This window comes from Amblyomma maculatum, chromosome 1 (assembly GCF_055883805.1).
Source record: "Amblyomma maculatum isolate TAMU_Amacu chromosome 1, ASM5588380v1, whole genome shotgun sequence".
In the NCBI taxonomy this organism is placed as follows: Eukaryota; Metazoa; Arthropoda; class Arachnida; order Ixodida; family Ixodidae; genus Amblyomma; species Amblyomma maculatum.
In genome coordinates, this window is record NC_139344.1 from 167,715,022 (window position 1) to 167,734,108 (window position 19,087).

Sequence of the window (19,087 nt, forward strand, 5' to 3'; positions counted from 1 at the left end):
GAAAGATCTTTGCAACCATCTCGTGGCGCGCGGTCATGCGTTTAACTGTGCAAGCGCGTGAGTGCAGCAACGTACAACTTTCTTCTGTGGCCATGTCAACATGCGGTATATGCTTAATTCTGTGTCTTTCTCGCGAAAATGATATGTACAACTCCATATAAAATGTTGGTCTGCTCTACAGAGTTTGTGACAGTGAGTGTGACAGTACGTATTTTGCGTGAGTGTTTCGTGTTTAGCGAGAAACCATTTGTGAGGCATGTGCAGAGTCTACGCTGCGTTTACTATTACTCTGCTTAGAAAGGTATCTTGCGGTCGGCTGAGCTCCTCCTTATCATCAAACAGCGGCGGTTGCTTCGGATAACTTACGCCCCTGCTGTCTTCTTTTATTATGGTACGGACGTACTGCATAACTGTCCTGCCAGAGGAGCCTTCAGTCTGAAGGATGTGAAGAACCGCAAAGAAGTTGCTTTCTCACCTAAATCCCTCCTAATCTCCGAACAGCGGCAGAGAGCCACCCCTTCCCTTGCAATAAAGGCTTCAATAATTCATTCATTCTCCTGAATAAAATCACTGCATCAGCAAAGGACGCGCTTCTATTTGTGCTCACCCCTCTTCAAAACTATATGGCTGAAATGATGGGCGCGAAATTGACCCGCAGCATGGAAAAACGCCACTGTTATGTACACCTGCGGGGCACTCGGCGCAGTAGTAGTGAGCAAGAAATTAAAAAAAAAAAATGAAAATTGATAGTTGGAAGAAAGGTAAGGCGCAATAACTGTCTCGCCTCGCACCGGACACTTCAACCGCGCAGTGAAGAAAATGATGAAAGAGGAAGGGAAGTGCAAGAAAGAAAGAGAGCCGGTGTATTGGTGATCTCCGGATCTTTGGACCATCTGTAGTTTTCTTTTTTTCTTACAGGCACTGACGTCGCCCAAAACAGATACGTCTTTTGCGTTTCGCCTCCATCGGCAGTCCTGGAAGCTCATGGAAGAGGAGCATCCTACTCTCGGGCGCTCCGTACATGTCGTATATGTGCCTTTTTTTGTGTCCCATCTTCTTCGCGCAAGTATACGTAACCTTTCAAAGATGAAGCAACTCGCCCAAACAAGAGTATTACTTGGACTGCCATATGAAACCAATGGAGCGCTTTTTTTTTTTATGCATTTTACAGTAAGCAAGCGCCTCTCGAGAAAAAACTGCAAATTACATTGGTTGCTACAGCGTTATCTTAGAAAAAAAAAAAAAAAAAGTGCGCTCTAGTCGAGTGTCCAGAATTTCTGGGTATGATAAATGCGATGAGCCGGTGTCTTCGCGGTTTTTTGCCAAATAAAACACGAAATGTAAATGAAACTTTGCATCGCTGTTGAAAATACCCCCCCCCCCCCCACACACACACACACTATTTTTCCTTTTTATTCTTTTTTTTTTCTTGCTGTCGTCGCAGCGATTTTCCCATAAATCCGAGTTTGAAGAGCCGATTACAGATTGGCAGGGGTGTTTTTTTTTTTTTTTTTTTTTTGGTCGTCTTCTGCTCTTTGTGACCGCGCCGGTTTCCTGTTCCATCGACGAACGGTCAGGCGTCGGCGCGAACAGAAATACGAACAATAGTCACATAGCAGAAAAAACCTCTTGCGAGGAGCATCCAACTCTCGGGACTACCAACTTTCGACGTATCGCCCGGCAGCAGTACATTCAACTTCAATACGCCCACTTTAAAGTCGTTGTATAGTGAGGCTCGCCAAGTGGCACAGCCGAGCCGCCAGATGAACTAGAGGGATGACGGGGGACAAACAATGAAGCCAGCCTTTGGCTCATCCACTATTTTTGCGTTCTTTTGGGGGTCTTTGTTCTCTGCCAGACGCCTCCTTCGGTCGTCAGCTGAAGAAAAGAGCGCGGGCGTCTCCGAGCGACCAGCGGCCATCCTCCTCCGCACGGGCGTCGTTTCACCGAGATCATTGCTCGCGGCAGACAATAGCGGTGGGTTTCGGGGTTCGTTGGGCGCGCAGGGCAGGCCGAAAGAAACGAGGAAGAGAGAAAAAAAAAAAAAAGCACCGAAAAATAGACGGCAGATTCAAAACTTGCCAGGCGAAGAAAAATTGGATCGCTGTGAGCAGGAATGGGCAGCTTTCTTATGAGGTAAGTGGACGTTCGTTTCATTCTTTTTCTCGAAACTGGCACAATGGAAGCGTTGATGTAATGCTCGTATTTTTTTGGTCCAAATTATGTTATCGGTGTTTGTTTTTTTTCAGAGGTAACCGACAAGCGATTGAGCAAATAAAATATGTCGATCATCGTCTTATGCCAATTCATTCATTAATTACTCGCACTTATCATCGAATTGAATAATTGCCATCGGACACCGCCACAAAACCTGGCATAAAAAAATTCTAAAAGTTACTTCTTGCTAATTGTGTCGCGATTATTATGACTGTATCACCCCCCATGTAACCCCCTCCTTTGGGGCCTTAATGAGTAACGAATGAGTAACGAAAGACAGAACCGGGTTACGTGGAGAAATATGGGAGAGGCCTTTGCCCTGCAGTGGGTATAGTCAGGCTGATGATGATGATGATTAATAAAGACATGTGCGGCTGCAATCTCCTACAGGCCACGTGCTCTTCTTTCTTCAACAGCGTGTGTGGAGTGTTCAAGATAAATGAACCAAAATAGAGGTGCTTTTAATTATTACGAATAGAAACGATAATTTTACAGCCTGAAAACGGTGCAAGGCACTATGATTCATTGCTTACGGCACTTCGACGAGCAAGATCATGCTCTTTGTAAGCCCTGAGGCTATCACTTTGTGTCCGAAAAAAGGTTTTAGTCACAGGCAGCAATCTGCTGGCCTTGATTCTACTCTACAATTTAACTGAGTCGCGCCTCGGGGACCGCCATAAAATGAACAGCATTTTTTTTTTCCTTGACAATTTTTGACACCTCTTGCGCTTCCTTAAGGGTGACCGAACGGATTTTATTCTCGTTGCGATCGATAGCTTCATCACAAGACAGCTTTCCTCTTTTCGCGTCTCATGGAGTGGTCAAGCGCCGCAGCACCCCTCCTATCCCTTGGAATAAAAAAAAAGTTACATTCGAACTCGAAAGTAACAAAGGAATCGCCGCTTGCCGCGATTCCCGCGTTTGGTAGCGTACAGTGCCTCCTCCTCCACCATGGCCTCCTCTGAGAAGGTGATAACAATAGATGTGATCATTCGCCTCACACAGCCTGGTTGCTGAAGCTGTGACCGTCGTCCATGCGTGCAGTTGTCGTGGGTCGGCTGTACATGCCCGAAGAAGCGCAGTCAACCGCCGCTTTCTGTTTCTAATGCTTGCTTGGCACCGTTGTATCTTCGAGAATAGATGCGCTAAATATGTGGGACACGGCGCTTGAAGGTTTTCCCTGAATAAATTCGGGATGAACGTATTGAAGAAATATACAGAGGTATATAAATGTATTACAAAGAAGGCACCGGTTTTCGCAATTCTAGCAGCAGCATAAAATGCGCGAATCTGCGGAAGTGCGGTTCAGCCTCGCCGGAGCAGATTCTGAGGAGCGCAGCCTCCGAGGCCCCCGTGTGGAGAAGGGTCTCAAATTGAGGAGGCCGACTCGTTCGCTGCTGTATGGCTGCTGTCCTTGAGGGGCACTTATTTTCTCGCCGTGCACAGCCGCCGGCGTCGCCCGCATGCCGGCGGGGGGCCCCTTGGTCTGCCGGTTCCAAAGGGTCCTGCCGGCCTTGAAAGGCGCGGGGGAGGGCTGATTGTTCCGTGAGAAAGGCGCGCCGCGGAAACGCTACCACAGAACCCGTTCCCGTCGTGCCGTCACGGAGACCAAGAGCGGGAAGGTAAGGGTGAACGGTGCTTCAAATGGCCGGCGAGGCAGCCACTAATGGGTTCGTGGGCGATGCTCAGCATGACCAGGCAGGGCACAGAACTGGAAGGAGAACCTGCGTGTGGCGGACAGCTCAGGAGCGGAGCACGTGGTCTACGGGGCCCGCGCGCTTTTCTCTAACGAAGCGATTACCTAGACACGACACCTCCTGCATGCCCCACACAATGTTCCAATGCCTGTACCGTGTGAAAAGAGCAACATTACTGCTATACTCCGTTTCATACATCAGGTGCAACGCAGCGAAAGCTACGCAAGTAGTCCGCAAGAAAAAAAAAAAAAATGGAGGCGTATCACTACACGCTCCTTTTGTGGTAGAGTGGTTCTTGCGAAAACGGACTGTATTTCGAGCATACAAGTTTGCAATAACTTGCTTCACGTGCTTAGACATCTTGTGTCGTTCGATGCGTGCCATGCAGACGAAATATGCCACGGGAACACCGCGAAAGCTCCGTAAGGACTCTTTTTACCACGCTGAAAACAGGTACCAGCAGAAGACAGAACCCAATGCACAAGAAAGCGCGGTGGATGGTTTACTCTATAATTTCCTATGGCTTTGAGTGCTCTTGCACCTTTGTGGAACACGCTCTGAAACTGGTAGCTCACAAAGAACAAAGATATACACGAAAGCAGCGGTGAAATAAAAAGAGACGCAGAAGTGTGGAAAGGTTACTGCACACGCCACTGCATCACCTGCAGCAAAAAGTGCGCGTTTCGAAAATAGCACGAGGAATTTGCAGAACCAAAGAAAACTTACGTAAGCACTCCCATCCTAAAATTATCTAAATTTCTCTCTCGTTCGTTTCTTTTTTATGTTCACGAAGGCTTTAATACACTTTCTAACTCACTCTCAAGCAGTCTTTCGGAAGCCGGCAGCTCCCTGAAAGAAAGTGAACATGCTGTCATATGCCTCATATATTTAAACTCCCCTTTTGAGGCGTAAATAACTTGATAATCAAACATATTTTAGCACTGAGACGAACAAGACTTCTTCCTTTTCACGCGAGGCCCGGGTTACAGAAAGCCTTCGGATGCCACTAACGTCAGGAAGCTTTGTACGTTGCACAGCTGCAACTGCCGAACTGAACACGGGCAATAAAACGAATGACAGCATACATTTGCAGAAAGAAGGCTGCTGTATTGCATTAAGCGACCGCTACAGCCTAAAACTTTCGGCCTAAACATTAGTACAAGCAGAATAACGAAAATTAACTGCAACTATAGGCGCACGAGGCTGCACACTATCGTCACGGGGGCTTTCCCGCAGCACACCTTAACGCGCGCTGCGGCACGCCCACTTTCTGGTGGAAACCGCGGCAAAGTGCGCAACCGATTTTTTTTTTCTTTTTCGCCTTTTAAACGGCTTAAAAGAGGAACTCGCAGTTAAGTCACGCACAGACAAAGGGCGCATGCGTCGAACGAGCATTAATACACTCGACAAATCCTAGCTACACATTTCGGCCTCCATAAGCGCGGCAGCAATGAATCATCTAAGTAGCTATAGGCTTCCCAAGAGACTACACGGTGCTGTGCCGCTAGCCCGCCACTCGCGCCCACTCGTTTCATTACAGTAATGATCGAGGCGACTACATCTTGTCGCCACTATAACTCCACTATAGTTGCAGCAATCAGGTTCCTGTTAAACAGCCGGTGGCTTTTAGAGCGTGCACAATTATACCCGAGAATGGGAGCGCGCAGTGGTGAGCGGCTAGTTGGAATTCAACTTATTAACGTCCACACCGTGCCGCAGTATACCAGCTCGCCCGAAGGAAGAATCGCTGACGAGGGCTCACTCACCGAAATACCCTGGGCGCTCCGGTTCAGCCTTACATCAGGCCTCCCATCTCGGGGTCACTAACACCGCTGCACACCTCGGCTACGAAGCGGCTGGCCCGGTCTTACCTAGGCCGGCGCTCCGCAACAGCACATAGCTCGTCCGCGTGCGTCAGACGAACGGCGAGAACTAGGAGAGCGCGCGCAGGTCTGGTCGATCAACAAACGCCGCCACCAGTCCTCTCAGTGACGTCCCTCTCGCCGAGCAGGCGATGCGTGGTTCCCCCGATTCCGCGCGCCAGTTACTCGCTGCAGGGACGATGCCCTTCACTGCAGTACGATGCACCTGAATGCCGTTGCTCGTTGCATTTTGACGGAAGCAGACAAGCGCAACGCAGCAGCCGTCGACCGTAGCCTCAGCACCACATCCAACAACCACCTCCCGCGCGCGCACGCCAACGCACGCAAAGGCCTCCTCGCCTGCCGCCCGGCTCGATCATCTGCCAGCTTTCACTTTGTTATTGTTTTCTTCTCTCTATTTTTTTTTTCTTTTTCCTTCTCTGCTGCAAGCGTTGCTGGGCCGCACGCGAGAGGCCTCTGTTAGCTCCGAGAAGATATGCTAGCTCCATCTCTCGGTTATTTGCGAAAACGCGCGCAATACCGCGAAGTTCAAACTACCGTCATTTGAGCGCACCCATCAACGCACCTCAGCAACCAGTTGGCTCAGCAACAGTGGCATCAAATATGCGACAACTTTAATAAAAACATGGGTACGCGAGATGCGTGGAATTTACTGCGACATCTTCTCGATCCCGAATCCAGTAAAGGAGTTAAGAAGCAGGAAATACAAAGACTCCTTCACGTTAATGACCTCCCGAACGAAGAAATCATTAACGCTCTTAAGGCTCGCTATTTCAACATCTCTCGTGACAAAGAACCCCTTCCGGAATATAAAGGCAACCCGAACCCTCAAATAGACTCCAACATAACGGAAGCGGAAGTTCGAGCAGCTATTAATAAAATCCGCACGCCCTCGGCACCCGGCGCGGATGGGGTCACACATACTATGCTGAGAAACCTAGATGAAAACTCCATTTCCCAACTTACCAACTTCGCCAACGGATGTTGGAATAAAGGATCCTTACCGGAAACGTGGAAGCACGCCAAGGTAACTTTTATTCCGAAACCAGGGAAAAAACTTTCAATAGAAAACCTGAAACCGATATCTTTCACCTCGTGCCTAGGTAAATTATTCGAGCACGTAGCCCTGGCAAGGCTTCAGTCGTACATGAACGAGTGGGATCTGTACCCTCATACTATGTTGGGATTCAGACCCCTTTTATCCACAGAGGACACAATGTTAAGGATTAAGCACGAAATAATGGCACCTGAGATGAATAACAGGTTAAGAGCCATATTAGCTCTTGACCTTACAAAAGCCTTCGATAATGTGAACCACAAAGCTATCATGGGTGCCCTATCCGAGCTGCAGGTGGGCGCCAGGATGTATAATTATATCAAGGCCTTCTTAACAGGTAGGACAGCAGAAATTCAATTAGGATCTATAAATTCCAACTAGGGGACAGGGGCACGCCGCAAGGCTCAGTACTGTCCCAATTTCTCTTTAATATCACTTTAATAAATTTGGCACGCAAATTGGAACAAATCCGAGATCTAGAACACTCTTTCTATGCCGACGATATTACTCTATGGACAACGAAGGGTCACGCCGGCACAATTGAGGACACGCTGCAGCAAACAGCAGATGCGGTAGTGGAGGAGACGGAGAAAATTGGCTTGGAATGCTCATCTCAAAAATCGGAACTTTTAGTCATTAAACCAAAAAAAGATACAAAAAACATTGACACAAACATCAATATATACATGGATGGTTTCACTATCCCGAGAGTAGAGAAGTTACGCATACTGGGTATGTACATTCAATCAAATGGCAAAAACGCGGATTTAATCCAAAAACTCCGAACGATAAGTAATCAAACATCTCGCCTTATTCGGAGGATATCAAACAAAGAAAGAGGGATGAAAGAAAAAGAGACACTAAAACTTGTGCAAGCATTCGTTCTCAGCCGCATTATATATTCCACGCCCTACTTATTCCTACAGGCCAAGGAAAGAGAAGCGATTGATTCCATTATTCAGCAGTCCTTCAAAACAGCACTCGGTCTTCCCATTTGCACGGCTACCGAGAAACTCATGCAACTGGGGATACATAACACACTAGAAGAAATGATCGAAGCACACCTCACGGCGCAGTACGAGCGGTTGACCGCAACATCGACTGGAAGACAGATACTGCAAAAAACCGACATACACTACGAGGGCAGACACTCACAGGTAACGTCGGTTCCCCGTCCAATACACAAAATACTGGTAGTCCCTCCACTACCTAAGAACTTGCACCCGGAGTTTCACCTGCAGCGTCGGGTAGCAAGAGCCCAATCATTGGAGAAATACTATTCCAGTCTACCAAATACGACATATGTGGACGCAGCAGAATACGGGAATAAGAGAGCCTATGCCCTGGCACTAGCCGATCACAAGTATCGCTTACAAAATTCAGCGACGATAAACAAGGTACGAACGCCAGAGGAGGCAGAAGAGGCGGCTGTAGCTCTGACGATTGTCGCGACGGACTCCAAATACATTTTTAGCAACTCAAAAACAGCCATTAGAAATTTCGCAAAAGGTAGAATTCATCAACCAGCAGCCAAAATTTTGAAATTTTTTGATTACTCTAAAAACGCACGTTCGATCAAAATTTTGTGGGTCCCCGCACACGCGGGTCATCCTGGAAACGAGGCAGCGCACCAGTATGCCCGAGGATTCGTCGTAGGCCGGGAGGTTCGTTACCCCGAACTAAGATCGGCTCGCGAGAGAGACCCTACGTACAGAGGAATTACGAATTGGTATAAAAACAACAGACTGAAATATCCGGAGCCCCCCACTATACACTCAGCAAATCACAACAAACACTACTTAGAAAACTTCAAACAAATACGTGCTTTAATCCGTATAAGCTAGCACAATGGTATTCATGGGCGAATACAGCCCCTCATGTTCACTTTGCGGTGACCAGAGGGCAGATCTCGAACACATCATGTTTAAATGTGAAAGCATGCATCCGCCGGAGGGCCTGCAGATTACCAATTCGGAACAGTGGGAGGCCGCATTGCTTAGCTCTGATCCAAGCCGGCAACACGCCATCACGGCTTGGGCCAAGGAGGTCGTCGAGCGCCATCGAGCGATGACCACCCCTGGGGCGGCTTGAGGAGAAGCGAACTCCCACGAAGAAAGAGCTTTCCCAATTCTCCTCAATAAAGTTTCCTCCTCCTCCTCCTCCTCCTCCTCCTCCTCCTCCTCCTCCTCCTCCATCAACGCACCATCAAAGTACGCGTGTTTCGACTTCGCAGTTTGGTGTCCCCGTTTTATGTGATTATGCGAGCGAACAGTCGAAAAGTGAATAAGGCTTGCGGAAATAATTTGAGCCTCCTAAATTATTATTAGGATCGTGGCGGCACATGGAGGCCTGGACTGAGGGTTCCACTCAGGAATGCAAGGAAAAATAAGAATAAAAGTTTTTCCTCCTCCCTCCAAATTGCAACTAATTTTGTTTATAAGGACGAGCGGACAGAAAAATAGGAAATGGTGACTTCCCTCCATGCTCGTGGTCGCATAGACAACGGTCGGTATTGGTAGTGTGAGAGTGAAAATCTCTGATATTGTTATTAATGAGCAAAAGAAAGGCGCCGTAAATGTCTCACTCGGTGTGAACTCCTGAACCGTGCCTTTAAAGAAGTGTTGGGGGAGAATACGAAAATGGGAGAAATTAGTAACTGCATTTACATACATGCAGTCTAGTGCGCTCGTTGGTCAATCGAACCCTCCTATTAGACAACGACTGAAAGAAAGCGCTTCGTCCTTAGCAGCGTCAGCGTCGCGCGGACATATAATTATTTGGCACGGTTGGCCTTATTTAATAAACTGTTACGACATGAAACCTCCACTCAGGACGGGGTCGCGTCAAACCTGCGAAGTCAGATCTCGGCCGCGCCACTTCCACTTGTTGTTGTGCCCTCAGATAATGGCATATACCCACGAGGAGAACACCTCTTCCATCACCAACACCCTGTTGTTCAACTACGTGGTTTTCATTCCTCTGTGACAATAAGACTGATAACATACCTTAAACCAGTACAGACATTTTGGCAGCGTGCTTCTTTTTTTTTTTTTTTTTTGGTATAGTATGTATTTAAGATATTAGTATACCTGGATCACCACATGGAATTCGTCTGTGTCCAGTTCATAAATTATAGTGAGTTCATTCTTCCACAATGATTGAGTTTCCACAACGGAACGGATACTTTGGCCTCAAAGTTAACTTCAGAGGATACGACATGCAAGAAAGGAAAGACGATATAATTGCTGGTTAGTCACTCCCACTCTTATGCCAGCCTGCCCCAAGAGCTGGCCCGACAACGAGCAAGCGGCTAGAATACCGCGTTTTCTTTTGCACGTCATTTGGACTGTAGCCAACTTTGACGTCAAAGCTACCATTCAGCTGTCGAAACTGAAACACCCCGAGGTAAGTTCATGTTCAGTGTTATTTGCGCGGCATATATATGGATTCTACACGTCGATTTCTTCACTAATTCCATGTGCATAAGTGCAATAAAAGAACAAACCCAACTTTAGTGTCACTACGCCTTTGATCATAATCAAAATCATCATAATCATAACGTTTAAAGGGAAAATTCAAAGTCAGTATGATTCAACTCACTTTTCCTTGGCCTGGACAAGGGAGCTGCTACTCCGGAACCGGGACGAAAGCGTGCCCCCAGACTTGACGCGGTTCCCTGTTGCCATGAAAAAACAAAAACAAAACAGAACATGACAAAGAAGCCAACGATAAGGATGAAGCGACAATGAAAACCATTCGTGCGAAGGATAATGATATGCAGAAACACAACACGGCAACGGCAGCAAAACCAACGAACATGCCTGCGACCCGCAAGACAGGTAATAAAGACAATAATTTTCTCGCGAGAACTCTCAAAAACGTCAGCTGTGAATAAATAATCTCGCTCGAAAACCTTTGCGCCCTGTTAAAATGCCACGTGTGTGTGTTAGGTTTACCGACTGTCTTCGACGTCAGGTGAGAGTTTCGAAGAGATGGGTACGTAAGAGCGCAAAGCATCGAGCTCACCTTTGTCGTACTTGCGCTTGAGCACAATGAGGGACGACACCAGGATCGCCCGGTGGGCGCCATTCTTGACTCCCAAGTCCTTGACGTCCCTCTCGGACATCCACAGGATCTCCTGTTCGGGATGCAAAGCAAAGCGGACCGGTGAAGAACACGGGTCGCAACGTCTACAAAGTAACAGCGCGCTATACTCAAGCACTATGGCAAAAGGAACAGACTAGAATAGATACAACACAGCATAGGCATGCGTAGGGTTCTGCATTAGGGGAAGCCAAGTTTCGCCGCAGCGGTGAAGATTATACATTGTAGATATTTGCATACACCAATGTGCGAGCAGTACCTGACATCTTACCCTGTTTGTACGAGTGCGGCAGGTGAACCTGATCGCTGTACAACCGTAAACAGTACTTTCCGCTGCCCTTCATTACTATCCCCCATTCTTCCTTTTATCCCACCCGGCCATGTATGTACTCTGTCTCTTTGATTTCCGCCTGCTGAAGATCAGGAGTCTGATGAATATAAATCAGTTTCAGCAGTCATTATCCAACTATTTCGTTCTTTTATTTGTGTTATTAATTTTTTTTTATAGCAATAAGTCACTTCTACTGTTCTATTATGGCTGGCGCGAGCAGGTATGTAGTTCGGAGGTTTAAAGCAAGGTCTCTTTACAGCGTGCACATAAAGCCTAATTTCGAGTATACAACAGCCGCAAGGCAAGCTTTATGAGAGCTAATATGAAACAACTTTCATTTCAAGCTGTCCGGCGGCTGTAATGCATCCTGTGCACATGTGAGTGCGAGCTTGTTTTGTCGGGCATGGTATCTATCTCCCACCAGCTCCGGACGCCAGCACCAGCTGCAAGGTAGCTGTGGGAAAATGCACGAGCTACGAGGAAAGAGCGAAAACAAGAAGATGAAATGGTCGGGGGACGGACCTTGGATCACGAGCTCGGTGCGGTCCAAGGGTATCAAGAGAGAGAAGCGCCTGAAATTCCGACGAGGCGAGCCGAAGGAACGCGCATGCACGAGGAGAAGAGGAGGACGATGTAGGTCGCAGAAGAAGCTGTGCGCAAACATCTTGCTCGAATCTCCGTCTTTTGTTTTATTCGTTGAAAGTTTATTTTCGATTAAAAAAAACTACGTACAAGAATATACTCCCATGGTAATAGATTAATATTATTGTACGATAATTTATGAAGCTACACTGAAAATAAATAACGAAATACATAGTAAAGAGGGCATTGCCGACAGATTTAGATACAAAAATAGAATGTAGAAAAAAGTACAAAAACACTTACGAATTCCGCGACACAAAAGATAAAGAAATCACAAATTAAGAAGAATTTTTTTTTAATTTCAAATTGAACAAAAGTGCATTAGTTTGCTTAATGTCGAAATTCAAAGAATTCCAAAATGATATGTACGAAAATTGAAGGCATTGTTTCCCGTAATTAGGTACTGACCAGAGGCAGTAGAAAATTATTACGTAAAGCGAACCGTGTAACGCTGTTGTTTTTGATCGTGCAGGGAGGAAAAATGCTAAATGGGAGCTGATGGTGAAGAATCTTAAAGAATAGAATATCGATAATATAAAGATAAAGAGCCGAGAGGGGTAGAACATTTAAATCCATGAACAAAATGTGCGACGGTGACATTCGAGAGGAGGAGGTTATGATGCGTATGGCTTGCTTTTGCAGTTTTATTAATGGCCAAAGATGAACATGATAGGCGTTACCTCAGGATGAAATGCCGTAGTTTAAGTGGCTGTGGACGAATGAGTAGTAAAGTGATAGTAACGTGTGGATTGGGAAATAGGATCGGGCTTTGATTAGTGCGCGTAGCCCAAATTAAATTTTCTTGCAAGTTTCCGCTATATGACAATGGAATTTTAGGTGAGGGTCAATAACACCGCCTAGAAAGGAAATTCGATATTGCGACGCGATGGCAGTGGAATTGAAGTATAGTAGTGGTGAGACGGGCAATGGCTTCTGAGGCGGATGGAAAATCTGAAAGCAAGTCTAGGTAACATTCACAGTAAGGCGGTTAATGTGGCACCAATGCTCAAGAGAATTAATGCCATTTTGAAGGTTAGATATGAGCTGGTAAATGTCATGGTGCGATGTTATCATGGAAGAGTCATCTGCGTATAATATACTATTACATTGCCTAAAACAGGATGGTAAATCGTTAATATAAAGTAGAAACAATACAGGGCCTAGAATAGAACCCTGTGGAACCCCTTTGTTAGTGAGACCATTATTAGATACATGGTTATTAATACAGACTATGTGCTCTCGGTCACGAAGAAAGCTCTTCAAAAGCATTAGCGGAGGTCCTGAAGTTTCTGAAACAAGATGAAGTGATCGATGGAATCAAATGCTTTGCTGAAATGAATGAAAACTGCGCCTGAAAACTTTCTTTTATCGATAGCAAGCCTGATGTAATCTATGAGTGAAGCTATAGCAGTATCTGTAGATAGAGACTGGAATGCTAAAGTCGGGAGTGAAGAAATATCCGGAATTATAGGCAAGTTCGGTCTTGGCGAGCCAAATGAAGCTGGGCAGAGGCTAGTAGAGTTTTGTCAAGAAAACAACCTGACCATAGCGAATACTTATTTTCAACAGCACAAGAGGCGCCTGTACACATGGACTTCACCGGACGGTCTGTACAGGAATCAGATCGATTATATTCTTTGCCGGCAGAGATGGAGAAGCGCTATACAAGCAGTAAAAACAAGGCCTGGGGCGAATTGTGGCACCGATCATCAGATTCTTGTTGCCAAGATTAAGCTTCGATTGAGGAAAACGCAGAAAACTAGAAGGCCTTTCGGGTATGATCTGGATCAAATTCCATTAGAATATGCTGTGGAAGTGAGGAATCGATTTCAAGAATTAGATCTAGAAGACAGAGAGCCCGAAGAGATGTGGACTGATGTTCGTGATATAATACAATAAGTTGCTACTAAGGTAGTTCCAAAGCAAAAGAAATGCAAGAAAGCAAACTGGTTATCTGAAGAGGCTTTGCAAATAGCTGAGGAAAGGAGGATGGCAAAAGTTATGAGGGAAAGAGAAAGATACAAGGTTCTCAATGCGGATTTTCAAAAAATAGCAAGGAGAGATAAGAATGCCTTCCTGAACATACAGTGCCAAGCAGTTGAGGACAACAGCCAATTAAGGAACACAAGAGCTCTGTATAAGACAATCGAAGATATCAAAGGAAGCTTCTGTGCTAAGCTGGGCGTGATAAAGGACAAACGAGGCAAGGACCTTACTGAAGCCTCAGAGATAAAGAAGAGGTGGCAGGAATACACAGAAGAACTGTACAAGAAGGACCCGAATGTGCAAACCCAACATAAGACGGTTGGGATTACTGATCTCGAGCCAGGCATCCTGAAGAGTGAAGTTGAATGGGCCTTAGCCAGCCTTGCTAAGAACAAAGCTAGCGGAATTGATGGCATTCCAGCTGAGTTGCTTCAAAACCTCAATCATGACGCTGTTAACATTCTGCATACATTATGTCAGAATATTTGGACAACCCTGCAGTGGCCACTGGATTGGAGGAGGTCAGTTTACATCCCCATTCCAAAGAAAGGCAGTGCCAAAGATTGTTCCAACTACCGCACGATCGCGCTTATTTCGCATGCTAGCAAGGTGATGTTGAAAATCCTGCAAGGTAGGCTGCAGCAGTATGTGGATCGGGAGCTTCCGGACGTGCAAGCTGGGTTTCGCAAGGGCAGAGGAACTAGAGACCAAATTGCCAACCTTCGCTGGATCATGGAAAAAGCAAGAGAGTTCCAGAAACCCATCTACTTCTGCTTTATTGATTATGCGAAAGCGTTTGACTGCGTAGATCACAGCAGATTGTGGCAAGCTCTCCAAGAGATGGGAGTTCCAATTCACCTCATCTGTCTCCTCAGGAACCTGTATGAAGGACAAGAGGCCACAGTCAGAACTGGGCATGGTCTTACTGATTGGTTTCCGATTGAGAAAGGAGTGAGGCAAGGCTGCATACTGTCGCCCTGCCTATTTAACCTATATGCAGAGTGCATCATGAGGAAGGCCGGTCTGTACGAGTCTTCAGCTGGAGTGAAGATTGCTGGAAAACGTATCAACAACCTTAGATATGCGGATGATACCACTTTAATGGCAGAAAGTGAAGTGGAACTCAAGAGACTTCTGATGCGCGTACAAGAAGATAGAAGTTTGGGCTTAAACTGAACATTAAAAAGACAAAGATCATGGCGTCTTGCCCTATCCAGTCCTGGAGCATCAATGGACAAGAAGTGGAAGCTGTGACAGATTTTCTGTTCTTGGGCTCCAAGATTACCTCAGAAGGAGACTGCAGCCATGAAATTAGGAGACGCCTGCTTCTGGGAAAGAGAGCAATGGTTAGCCTTGACCGCCTAGTAAAGAGCAGAGACATTAGTCTGGCAACCAAGATCCGTATAACTCGTGCTATGGTCTTTCCAGTTGTGATGTATGGATGCGAGAGCTGGACCCGTGAAAAAGGCTGACCGCCGAAGAATTGACGCGTTTGAATTGTGGTGCTGGCGAAGACTCTTGAGAGTTCCTTGGACTGCCAGAAGATCAAATCAGTCGATATTGTCGACCATAAACCCTGACTGCTCATTGGAGGGTCAAATTCTAAAGTTAAAGCTCAGCTACTTTGGTCATCTGATGAGAAGAGAGGAGTCGCTGGAGAAAGATTTGATGTTGGGAAAGGTTGAGGGTCGCCGGAGAAGGGGTAGGCAGCGAACGCGATGGTTAGATGGCATCCTCGAGGCACTGCAGATGAAGTTATGCGATGTTAGGAAGATAATGAGAGACCGGAAAGCGTGGCGTGACATGGTCCATAGGGTCACGAAGAGTCGGACACGACTGAACGACTGAACTGAACTGTAGATAGTCCGCGTGGAAAACCGTATTGAGTATCTGTCAATATGTTGTATTTTTCAATATATCCTGACAGCCTTATTTCAAATAATTTTTCTAAAATTTTGTCAAAAAAAAGGAAGAATGGCAATTGGTCGATAATTATTTGGCAGAGGGGCTGTTCCGGCTGTACAGCACACCAAAAGAGCGAGAAAGTTCTTTTTGTATGCAGGTCTGAACAGCTCCTTCTTCATTTGAAAGCGTACGATTGCATCAATTCTGCTGTTCGCGTTCTCTGACGAATCAATGAGCAGGTGAAAAGTCGCAGACTATTTATGCGACGTTTTGCGAGTACCGAGCTACATTTTAATCCAAAACAAAATTCACAATTGAGGAACGGATATAGTGACCGACTGAGGGCTTGACAGTCGTCCACTTCTCCGTTGATCTATCAAACTTGTGTGCGGACACAAACGGCTTTGTCAGAGCGGCCGCTTTTGCGCATGACAGGAGAACAACACAAGCTCAGGCGACCTACAGTTGCTTTCCCACAGCTGTTTACTACACAAACACAGTGCATGATACAAAGTAAACAAAGAAAACGCTGTCGAAATCGCCGTACCTGGTTCCCTTCGGCATGCGTCAGCACGCATACTGAGCTCCCACAGCGGGGCTTACAAAATAGCAACACCGCGACGTGGAGTTTAAGCGCACTACGACGGCTTATAAATAAAGCGTTCTACTGCGGCGACTGAGGCGAGGTTCCGAAGTCCATGCTTTGTCTGTGCACGCTGCAATGAACACGGAAGCAAAGAAAGCGGCGTAACGGCGTCCCCCGCGAGCATGCACGGCAAGCCCCGCGTTCCCAACCGTTTCTCTGTCCCAGTGATCTTCGTCGCCTGAGTTCGCCTTGGGTTCCAGACTCTGCCAGCTCTTTTTCAACACCAGCAGCCACATCCCGCAGCGCAATGACACTGTCATCTTTCACGCCACCTCCTGCTCACTGCTTTGGCACTACCGATACTGATGTCGACTCGGATGCAGCTGCATTAGCAGAAAACTGCCATCCCGATACAGAAGAAGGGTGGGTAACGCCGAGAAAGACCGGAAAGAATGCCTAGCGCAGCGCCCCGGGCACGAACTCCATACCGTCGTGGTGCTCGTCTCCCACACACTCCGCTGCGAATCAGTCAAACCGTATGCCACCTTATCCCCCTTCATCTGTGAGGCAGCGCTTCCACCCCCTATATATGCCAAGAACTGGCCATCCAAACTCGGCCGCAGCAAAGAGTCATCATTATGAAAACTACCTATGAAGTGGCCGCAAAGCGCTCGCCCAAGTGGAAGGAATAAGCACCAACAACCAGATACATAAAGTCCCACCGTACGGCACCGCACCACTCAACTCGTGCAAGAACACGGAGTCTACGCAGGCCTTTAAACGACTGAATTAATTAATTGCCTAGACAGCTACCAAGCCACGATCATCACGCCGAGAATGATTGGTGAGACCGAATTAGTTCTGATAACATCCGAAGGCATCGTACAGGTGCCGCCCTTATCACCCAAAAGCCTTGAAACATGAATGATGTAGGAGCTACGGGTATCGCACCACGAATTGCCCCCTGGTGCTGACTTTCTGTAGGTGTTCTACGTGTGCTATTCCTTTGCATCAATATCAGGCAACACATGAATGCATCACTGCGGCGGTGAACATCCCTCTTTCAATCCTACATGCCCAGTTACAACAACAAATGGGCAAAGCCAGTATCAAGGCAGCCGACGACCAGCGAGTAGACTTCCGCAAGAACCTGCCAAAAAACCACTACACTTATGTCATCACCCGCCAAGAGCGACAGCCGCAGTCGACAAGAAGAACCGCTGCGAAAAGCACAGGCCACTAAGACAAACTCGAACCAGCAGGCGCCGCACCATCAGCGACCTGACACATCATACCGCACAATTCAGCACCAAGTATCGGCGCCTGCGCAAACATCAACCCTACCACAAGCAGCGGTATGGGGACGTGTGTCTCCACCCCCTGCAATGCCTATTGAACCGCCACAGCAGTACACCCAACAACAACCGATTCTCCACCCGGTCATTCTACAGCCTCCAGCCGGAAGAGTTATGAAGCCCAGTTCGAATAACAAGGCTTCGAACGTTGACCCCACCAAAGACACACCATCTTCGTCCACTTCACCACCAGCAAACCCACCGGGACTTTCTCCACCAACTAATCTGCCAGGTACTCCTGACCTCTATCCAGCATCCCTTACTCATTCCTCCCACACAACCCAAGCTCCCTTTTACCAGCAGCTTATTAACCAGCAATTCACATTGCTGGTTAAGTGAACCACCAAACACATGACAATTTGGAGAAAATGGTTTCCAACATTCTGAGCATGGTTAGCCCCCTTGTCTGCCGCATAGAAAAGCTCACGAAGGTGGTAGTGTCGTTAGAAAAGACCTTTCCGCTTTGTCATCATCACAAACACTTATGAAAGCAACATCGCAATCTCTCAAAAGACCTCGATCCCCTGAGCCCACACAACCGGGCATTCCTCCTTCACAAGCGCCCCACCACCCTCCACCATAACCGGATCCTCGTACGTTCATAATGGATGCTACTTCGGCATTCAGAATCATCCAGTGGAATTGTAGGAGCCTGAAGTCCAACCGCACGGCCCTTCATCAGTGGATTATCACCCTCCCCTTCTTTCCTCAGGTTATCTTACTTCGGGAAACCCGACACATGCGATGAATATTCCTGGGTATCGCATTCTTCATGCTCGTCCAAATGAGGCCCCACTCGTGTCCACATTCATTCGTCGGGATCTCCAGTATAAATATTTAGAACCTCCCGCAGCTCTTACAAATCGCATGGGTGCATTCGCTTTCTACCCCTCGCCAAAATATAGACAATTTTGTTTTCGAATATTTTGCAATACTCTTAAAGAACAGAAACTCTTCAAGGCCCTTTTCAGTTTCACTGCTGAGCTCGCCAATAAGTATGAGGTCCTTTTAGGTGGCGATTTCAATGCCCCCCACGTCAGCTGGGGATATCGGAGCATACGTCTAGGCAGACTTCTGCACTCGTATATCAGGCAGCAGCATTTCAGTACAATCAGTAATCCTGATACTCCAACCAGGGAAGGTGTAGGTCGTCAGCTATCTACCTCCCCCAGACTTCACCCTCCTTCTCAGATCTGCACATGTCTCCTGGACCCACACTTGAGAACAACCGTTTAGCGACCACCACATTATCCTTATTTCCATGTGCTCTCGAAAACGTAAAACTCAAGTCAAGCACATCAAATCGAATGGGTTCCGCAAACTT

The 19,087-nt window shown here is 47.0% G+C and overlaps 1 protein-coding gene across 5 annotated transcripts in view; it reads right to left on the minus strand.

Moving 5' to 3' along the window:
• The window catches only part of LOC146204831 (breast cancer anti-estrogen resistance protein 3 homolog), a 226,680-nt gene that overhangs the window by 27,376 nt on the left and 180,217 nt on the right, over nt 1-19,087 (minus strand). For 4 of the 5 annotated variants that reach the window (XM_084589543.1, XM_084589545.1, XM_084589546.1 and 1 more), the window contains 2 exons: nt 10,881-10,992; nt 10,455-10,530 (listed from right to left, as the gene is read on the minus strand). In XM_084589543.1, coding sequence (XP_084445669.1) covers nt 10,455-10,530; nt 10,881-10,992 — 188 coding nt within the window. Of the gene's footprint in view, nt 1-5,680; nt 6,151-10,454; nt 10,531-10,880; nt 10,993-19,087 lie in introns of those variants that run through there. The other variant, XM_084589547.1, reaches the window with a different exon arrangement.